Source organism: Brassica oleracea, chromosome C2 (assembly GCF_000695525.1).
Source record: "Brassica oleracea var. oleracea cultivar TO1000 chromosome C2, BOL, whole genome shotgun sequence".
Classification (NCBI taxonomy): Eukaryota; Viridiplantae; Streptophyta; class Magnoliopsida; order Brassicales; family Brassicaceae; genus Brassica; species Brassica oleracea.
The window spans coordinates 9,167,509-9,177,442 of NC_027749.1; the positions used below are offsets into that span (position 1 = coordinate 9,167,509).

Below are 9,934 nucleotides of genomic sequence, written 5' to 3' on the forward strand. Positions count from 1 at the left end.
CAGCTGATGTTTGGGTAGTTTCCAATCCCAAGAAATAAGACAGTTCGCCAAGCTTTTTGAGAGAAATTTGGCAGCCAGAAGATTAGTAACACGAGTGATCTCCATCATTGACGAGCCTGTAATTATTATATCATCAACGTACACAAGTATATAGATGATGTGAGAGCACGTTCTTAGGATAAACAATGACTCATCAGCCAGGGAATTTTTAAAGCCAATACTGAGAAGGAAGTCGTTGAGAGCATTGTACCAAGCTCGGGGAGCCTGTTTAAGGCCATAGATGACTTTCTTTAAGCGAAGTACATGATTAGGTTTGTCCTTGTCAACAAACCCAAGAGGCTGCAACATATACATTTCATCATTTAAATGACCTTGGAAAAATGCATTGTTGACATCCAGTTGCATCAACAGCCAGTTTCGTGAGACTGCAGTACCAAAGATGATCCGAACTGTAGCATGCTTGATCACTGGACTAAACGTTTCAAAGTAGTCAATACCAGGCCGATAGTGATTGCCTTTGGCGACCAGTCTTGACTTGCGTTTGTCAGTTTTATCACCAGGAAGTCTTTTGATTCGATACAACCATCTTGTTCCAACAATGTTTGATGGTTGTGACCTGTCAACCAACTCAAAAGTGCCATTACGAATAAATGCATCATATTGAGTACTCATGGAGTTCCTCCACTTTTCATCCTTAAGAGCTTCAGTAAAGTTTGCAGGTTCAACTTCATGAAGAAGCGTTGTTAAGCCATATGTGGGCTTAGGCTTATGAATGTTGCTTTTGCTCCGAGTTGTCATTCCATGCATATTTGGTGGAGGTGGCGGTTGAGGTAGAGATAATGCTGTGTTCTCCGACTGTTCTATTGCAGAGACATGTTGATGCTCAGCCGTGTGGCGGTTGAGGTAGAGATAATGCTTTGTTCTCCGACTGTTCTGTTGCAGAGACATGTTGATGCTCAGCCGTGTTGGTACCGTTACAGTGACTGTTGCATGTGAAGTGGGTATGCACATGGACTGAGTTGTGACTGCGGGCCTATGAAAAACAAGAACAAAAGAAGCTGAGGAAGTATCAGAAGCTAGAGAAACATAGGAAACAAAGCTAGAGGAATTTTTACTAAGGGATTGAAAAGGGAAGATCGACTCTTTAAACTCCACATGCCGAGACACAAAGACTCATGAACTGACCACATCAAGACATAGAAACGTACTTTGAGTGAGAGAGTAGCCCATGAAGACACATGGTGTTGGTTTTGGACTGAATTTGTTGTTTCCATACGGTTTGATCCATGGATAACATAGACATCCAAAGGTCAGCAGCTTCATATAGTTAGGCTCAACATTGAACAACTTCTGATAAGGAGAAGTGTTTTGGAGGATAGGTGTTGTAAGTCTATTGATGAGGTAGACTCCTGCTGCGAAAGCATATGTCGAATACATCTGAGGAATGTTGGCGTGAGAGAGAAGTGCAAGTCTTGTTTCTACGATATGTCTGTTGCGTCTCTCGACAATTCCATTATGTTATGGAGTGTGTGGAGGAGTGGTCATATGAGAGATGCCATTGGAGGATAGAAAGTTTTTAAGAGCCACAAACTCTTCTCCAATGTCTGAAAACAAAATGACAATTTTGGACTTGAAACGGTTTTCACCAAGTGCTTTATAGATAGGAAAGATCTGAGCAACTTGTGATTTTGTTTTGAGAGGATAAAACCAGATGTACCTGGTAAAATGATCAACAAAGATTACAAAATACTTTAAACCATCAATAGAGAGTACTGGAGAGGTCCAGACATCAGAAAAAATAATTTCAAGAGGAGCTTTGGATATAAGAGATGAATTTGAAAACGGAAGCTTGTGACTTTTATTGATAGAGCAAAAATTGCAGTTAAAATCAGACGACAATGAAGAAGATAAAGGCAAAAAAAACTGAGAAATCATATGACAAAGAGTTTGATAATTTGGATGACCAAGACATGAGTGCCAATCCAACGAAGAAGACTTAGAAGTTGAAAAAAACAGCGGAGAATTTGAAGAGGAAGAAGAGAGGATCAGCCATTCGTACACACCGCTGTTAGCCTTGCCGGTTAATAGCGTTGTCCCCGTTTGTAGATCCTTCACCTGAAAGTCAGAAGGACAAAGTTGAACATCAACATTATTAGTCTTGCAGAGCTTGTTAACAGAGATAAGATTTTTGTGCATAGAGGGTACACAAAGAACTGTTGTCAGTTTCAAGTCTATGTAATGAGAGGGAAGAAGATTTGAACCCGTATGTGTGATTGGAAGAGTAGCACCGTTTCCAATCATCACATTTTCACCGCCAGTGTATGGAGTGTGTAGTGAAAGGTTACTGAGATTGTTGGCGATGTGATGAGAGGCTCCACTATCGAGCAACCACTGCGACATGTCTGGAGTACTTGTAGTGGTATGGTGAGCTTGTTGTTGCCATTGTGGTGTTGGAAGAGGAAGATGTGGAGCCATCCATTGAGGAGATCCTCTGTACGAAGGCGCTGGATATGCTTCTGGTTGAGGCATTGTATGATGTTGCTGATGTTGTTGAAGGTGAGGACACCTTCGTGCACCATGTCCATAAACACTACAGATTTGGCACTTGCCTAGGTACGAACGAGATTGTCTACAACCACCACGAGAGGACCCTTGATAGCCACCATGAGGAGCAGAGGATTTTTGGTTTTGTTGAGGACGAAACTGTGCTGCATTGGCTGTGACTGGAGAAGGAAGATTGTTTGAGTTTGTGATGCTTGATGTGTGTTCACGAACAATCAGATTTTCATGAAGTTCATCAATGGATATTGCAGTACCTCTTCCATTGACCATGTCAACAACACGATAATCCTCTCATAGTCCATCATCAGTAATGATGTCCAAAAGATCTTCATGTTCATACGCAGCTCCAAGAAGAGCTAACTTGTCTGCTTTATCCATGATGCTACGCATGTATTCATTGATGGATTTGCTGTCCTTGGTGATCTTGATTTGTTGTTTTAGTTGTTTGATGTGTCCTCTCATTGGTTTTCCGTAAGTACGGTAGATAATTTGCCAAACTTCACGAGCAGTGGTGGCTCGTGCAACAATGGGTTGAACAGCGACGGATATAGATCCAAGAAGTGCACTGTAGAGCATCTTTTCTTGCTGATTCCAAACGACATGGTCTGGATTTGGTTCAACTATGTTTGTTTCCTTCGTAATAGTAGAAGGAGGAGATTTATCTTCATCGTCAATGAAGCAGTGTAATTCATGTGCTTCGAAAAGAGCACGAACTTGGAGGCGCCATGTTATGAAGTTAGTCACAGTGAGCTTCATTATGTTAGATATATTGAGAGAGATGAGAGTGCTTTTGGCCATATTAAAGACAGGGGCCGATACTGCTGTGGTTGTAGACTATGTATACATTATTTGAGGGGAAGGGTGTATGAGAAGAAAAGAAGATGAGACTTTAGAAAAATTTCGAGAGGAAGAGGAAGAATTTAGGGTTGGATCTGAGGCTCTGATACCATATAAGAATATGTAACTTGTTATCTTTCATTAACAACTATGATGTGTATTTTTACAAGAGATTTGTAGAGAATCTCTACGAGATAATGATAACTCTAACTAATCAATATCTTAGATAAATATGAATTATAGATAATCCTTATCTACACCAACAAATAACACATGCCGAATTTATGTATAAATTGATTATGTTGAAACAACATCATTTTGATGCCTAGTTAAAAACAATATAAATTATGATTGCATAGATTTGAAACTATATTATTCCAAATCACATATTTCGACCAATATGCTACTTACATTTTAACGTACCAATTACAGCACAATAATTATTATAATAAAAATAATATATATATATATATATACATATATTTATTTATTTATGTTGACATTGTGCTTAAGCTAACATGATTGTATTTTTCAGGTCGATGATCTTCTCTAGTCTAAATGTGTAGTTAAGATCAACATCACAAAGTTAGAGGAGAGGAAAGGCGATAGATTGGTGATAGACCATGGATTTTACCCAATTTTAACTATGGTCTATAAGTGTTTTAATATGTATTTACTACTATATAGAGTCTATTTAGAGTATTTACAGGTTCAAGTACGTTCTGGAGAAATAGGGTGATTTTAGAGCCTTTTGAGATGCAGAACTGCACAGGCGGGTCAGATATTTAGCTATGTATGGAGACATTCCCACCGTTATATTGAGCCCGTATTTTGACACATGATAGAGCTTTGAGTTAGCTTTCCAATGACGCCGGTCTGAGATCAATCAGCATCTTGTAGCAGAAGTTATGCCCGTTTTACTGATGAGTGGTTAGTCTGCCTCGCGAGAGGAAGCTGTCGAGAAGATGAACGTATGTCGATCGATGAAGAAATCTTGACATCGATCGACATGGATGCCAGAATGTGGGCTGAGCATATTTTATGACCGACTGAAGCCCAGAAGCAACCACAAATTACCAGAATACCTTTGGACGACCTAAAACCCTATTTATGTATTTCTAAGCCATTGTTGACGGCTACACGCTCTTTAAGCTTTCTTTGATTCTTGTTTTTAGTGAGGAGAGAAGGGAGGAACTCCATCAGAGTCCTCCTGGAACTCCTTTGGTTTTGGTTTTATATTATTTATGCTTTTCATCTATTCATCTATGATTTATGTGACAAACTTCATGTCTGAATAGATCCACCTGTTAGGTTTAGGGTTCATATAGGTTATGAAGGATTAGCCCAAAATATAGAACTGCTAAGTTGTGATATTCATCATAGGATTGTTCTTACTGCTTGTGTTCTAGAGTCATGAACTAGAACCCTGATCTTAAAATCATTAGGCACAATTGCGAATGCTTGGTCTTTTCTCTGAATTTAATTCTATTGAGCTAGGATTGCTAGAAACATACGAGAGTTGATTTAGGAACCCTAGTGAACACATATTCAACCTGATCGTAAAGCTTGCTAGAAGCGATGTCGATCGATGATCCAATAGATTAATCGATCGATATTGTGAAAGGTCTATCGATCGATATTCCTATAGAATAATCGATCGACACTTTCTTGTGATCAATAAATGAGAGTTGAGATCCAAGATCTGTATATTAGACTGTCTATACAATGGAAGTTGTTAGATTTGTACTCCAGTTGAGTTCTATAATATCTTGCAAGCAACAATTAGCCTCTATATCATTATAATCCTGATTACCTGAATAGAAACCCTAGATCTAGCAAATCATCCTTCCATCAACAACTCTCTGCCAAGCTGAACAATTGTCTTGTTCAACTTGTTTTCTGCTTTATTTACTGCTTTGCTATTTTTATTTACTACTTTAAACCTATTAGCCTAGCTAAATCACATAACTATTAGATCTAATTGGTTCCCTAGCTCCTTGTGGATTCGATCCCTAAGTACTACAATTCGACCTCTTATTTGAGAAAGTATAAATCACTTCTTAGGATAATTTGAGTGATATCAATTGGACGACGTGAAATCAGAGAGAATGGAGAGAGAAGGGAGAGCAGAGATGAGTGTGAGGGATGATGGATGATGAAGCGAAAGTGGTGGTGGTGGAAAGAGAGTTTAATTGCGAAGCTCTCCACAGAGAGACGTGTGAAGTGTTTTAGTTTTTGTATGTTGCTTCCTCTCTTAGCGGAGAGCAATGAATGATGAATGGATGTGAATTAAACTGAACCCTAAATGTCTTGATCTTTTTCTTAAACGAATCAGATATACATGAACCATTTTCAGTTTTACCGAACCACATGTTGCTTTTGTTATAATAATTGTTGTGTTGTAAACAAAAAAATTAAAATGTAAGTAGTGTAGTGGATGGAAATGTTGTGATTTGGAATGGGTCATATGGTAAATTCTCTCCAAATGCAAATTATATTGTTTTTAGCCAAGGGCATCTCCAACAATAATATCAAATTTGATGTTGAAATTACACCAAATTTGGTGTAATGATGTCAAACTCTTTTTGTCGTCTCCAACCATGACACCAAATATTACACCAAAAGTAATAATATATATTATTTATTATTTTCAGTTTTAATAACTTTTATATTTTTATTATTTGAAACTGATAAAAATTGTTTATCACACTTAGATATTATGTCTATTAAAATTTTGTAATTATATGTTTAATTAATTTACATTTATACTTTTGGTTCAACAATATTATACATTTAATATATTTATTTTACATATAATATTATATTAAAAATTACAAACTATTAACTATGAAAAGCATGTAACAATTATTTTATATATAATATTATATTAAAAATTGCAAACTATTAATTATGAAATGCATGTAACAAAATAATATAATTATTTTAATAAAATTTGTATTAGTTAGTAATACAAGTTTAAATATATTATAAAATAAAAATAAGAATGTTATTTTATTGTTTGGTGAATTTAATAGTATTACATAAAGTTTTAATTATTTACTATTAAATCTAACATTTTTTTTGCTAAATACAATGTAATATTATTAATTTTTTCATTACTGATTAAATATAACTGGAATAAAGATTATAATCGATATTTTAAAATAAAAATAAATTATAAGCTAGAGTAAATGATAATATTCATTTAGTGATTTCTTATTTGAAAATAAAATAAAATAAAATATAAAAGTTCTATGATATTTTATTTTTTTACAATAGAAAAATGATAATAATCACTTTGTGGTTTCTTATTTTAAAATAAAATAAAAAATATTTTAATTATGTAAAATAATTTTAAAAAGCAAATATACAATATATTTATGTTTGATTACAAATTTGAACTGATTAATAATAATTGTTGAACTATATCATTAAATGAAACATAATAAAATATGAATATTTAATATTTAGTGTGATGAATAGTATTACATCAAATTTGGTGTAACACTATTCACTCTACACCAAATTTGGTGGAATGGTGTCATTTTTGTGTCCTATTGGAGATGAAACCACACCAAATCTGATGTATATAAAATTTTGATGGAATAGTAACCAAAACGGAAATAACATAATTTGGACAAAACTAATAAGTTATATATGTAATTTAAAATTTACAGAGGTGGGATGTGTCTTTTTACCGCCATATAAACCATATATATATTGAATATGTTATTATATTTCAGTAGATTATGACCGTTTTTCCTTATAAAATCACATACACATTAATATCCAGTGCCGACTAGATCTTTTGATTTTTTGGTTTAAATGTTAAATTTTATACTATATTTTAAAATTTCTGACAGAAAATACAGAGAAAACCAATTTCAGAATAAAAAAAAATCTAAAACAACAAAAGAGACAAAAGAAACAAGCAATTCCAAATGCTAGAGGATGATTAAACTAATAATAAAGTAATCAGAAAATGAGAACATAAACTTAACCAAAGAAGCATTGCCACATGAAACCACGCTTTGGTAGATATCGGTTTGTCCGCAATACTGCTCCATTAGATTGGTTTCAATTCCGCGCAGCTTTGATTCTTAGTCGCCGGAGATTCAAGCCTCACCGACATGCTTATACTACTTTATGGGCATATTGTTTGTAGATCATCACTCCAAAAGTTGGGTGTGATTAGCAAAGTATTCCGGAAGTAGTTACTTTTAAAACTAATGTAATCTCTTCAATTCGATATACGTATTACGCTATGAATACAATATCATCAAAAGGAAGAATACAACATCATTACAAATAAAAAGAACAAAGCAAATTGTAATCAAAAGGATGGAAATGGCGCCAAAGCATTGACATGAACAGTGAGTCCACAAGACGCTCGAGTTGTGTCTCTCTTTTCGCTTTTTTTTTTTTTTTTTGGGCAATCTCTCTTTTCGCTTTAAGTAAATTAAATAATCTAGAAATTAAGATAAAAGAAATGAAATGGTATTGGAGTGGTCAAAGAATGACGGAAAGATTAGGAACTCAGCCAGAGTTTGTAATAATTGGATACAGAACATGGGACACGCGTCATCTTTTTGGACCATCACCAATTATTCCATCTACCTTGCATTAATTTTTTCTAATGATTTTTCAACTTAATTAAATAGAATACCAACCTTACCGGTCTTTTTTTTGTCAACAACCTTAAGAGCATCTACATTGGTCATGATCTCTATCAAAAAATTTAAAAATATAATATTAATATATAATTGATTTTACAATTAAATTATAAACATAAATAAAACAAAACAAATAATGATCATATGACATATTTTACGAAAGTTTCTCAAGTTTTATTTTTGGTCTCTCGTACCAGAAACCCTTCTTTCATGCTTTTTTTTTTATCTTCGTATCTTTTCTATCTTCTATTTATTTGATTATTAAAATGTTCAGAAACTCATCAAGATATCCTTGATGCTACTGATCTAATAGTCTCAGTACTAAAAGGAACTTGCAAAGTTAATGAGACAATAACAAGTAGAAACAAATCAGAGCCCGTAGAAACCAGCTAAAAAAATAGAGTTGTTCAGTTAGGATCATTGTTTCATCGAAGAAATTTTAGGAGGCACTTGTTGGACTAAGCTCAAAGTTAGCTTGAGAGTCAAACTACCTAATCCTATAGAATTATAGATTAGGAAATATATTGATATGTTAAACCTAATGAGTTTAAGAAAGATTGAATTATATATAAGGAGATGCAAAGTATGTTGCATAACTTATGAGATTGAAAGCTTAAAGTTTTTGAGATAGTTTTCCTTATGAGGTTAATAAGAAGAGTTTCTTATACAAGTTGAGTTCATAGCTTGTGTTCATGAGGCATTGATATCGTGTGACTTGATTTCTATATTTGGTATCAGAGCCACAAGGAATCATGAGTGATCTTATCCCCGTGACGGGAAAAGTAAGAGAAGGAGGAGGGTCCTCGTCAATCAAGTGTCCAATGCTTAACTCAACCAACTACACCGTATAGGCTATGAGAATGAAGATTACCCTAAAAGTTCATAAGGTTTGGGAGGCAGTTGAGGATGTGACAACAAACAGAGAGAAGAACGATATGGCGCTAGCTCTGTTATTCCAGTCGATACCGGAAACTCTCATCCTGCAGGCCGGAGAACTTGACAAAGCTAAGCAAGTATGGGAGGCCATAAAGACGAGACATGTAGGAGCGGAACGAGTAAAGGAAGCCAGACTACAAACTCTGATGACTGAGTTTGATCGTCATAAGATGAAGGAGACAGAGAATATTGATGGCTTTGGTGGGAAATTGTAGGAACTAGCTTCCAAGTCGGCTGCTCTAGGAGTTACCATTGAAGAAGCAAAAATTGTCAAGAAATTTCTCATGAGTTTGCCGAGGAAGAAGTATATCCATATTGTTGCATCTCTCGAGCAAGTACTTGATCTTAACACTACGAGTTTTGAAGACATCCTAGGAAGATTAAAAGCGTATGAGGAGAGGATTTTTGAAGAAGAAGAGACCGAAGAAGGTCAGAGAAAACTCATGTATGTTAATTATGAGAATCAAACAAATCGCCAGCAACAAGATCAAGGAAACCGCTCAGAGCAGAACAGTCGAGACTACAACCGCGGCTATAATCGTGACTATAACTCAGAGTCATATAAAGGTAGGGGTCACAGAGGCCGTGACTACTATAGAGGAAGAGGACGCGGGCGTTATAGTGAGAGAGATGCATCACAAATCACATGTTTTCTTTGCGATAAAACTGGCCACTTCGCAGCGTTGTGTCCCGACAGGTTACTCAAGTTGCAGGAGACTCACGAAGGAGACAACACTGAGACACAAGAGGCCGATAAACTTATGATGCATGAAGGGGTCTTCTTGAACGAGAAGAACGTTTTGCCAGAGAAGTATGAAACAAATTCCGGAGGAAACAATATCTGGTATCTTGATAACGGGGCTAGTAATCATATGACGGGAGATCGAAGATACTTTTCTAAACTTGATAATACTATTACGGGGTAG

The 9,934-nt window shown here is 35.4% G+C and overlaps 1 protein-coding gene across 1 annotated transcript; it reads left to right on the forward strand.

Moving 5' to 3' along the window:
- The first annotated feature begins 8,926 nt into the window (after positions 1-8,926).
- On the forward strand, positions 8,927-9,934 carry LOC106323372. The gene is made up of 2 exons (XM_013761510.1): positions 8,927-9,127; positions 9,224-9,934. Exons 1-2 carry the CDS (start codon positions 8,927-8,929, stop codon positions 9,932-9,934), a joined length of 912 nt encoding a protein of 303 aa, XP_013616964.1.

What these genes read in the sequence shown, in the direction of transcription:
- LOC106323372 (XM_013761510.1), top strand. Translation starts at nt 8,927, where the DNA reads ATGAGAATGAAGATTACCCTAAAAGTTCATAAGGTTTGGGAGGCAGTT. An exon ending in GACATGTAGGAGCGGAACGA is followed by an intron (nt 9,128 to 9,223) that starts GTAAAGGAAGCC and finishes GGGAAATTGTAG; the next exon opens with GAACTAGCTTCCAAGTCGGC.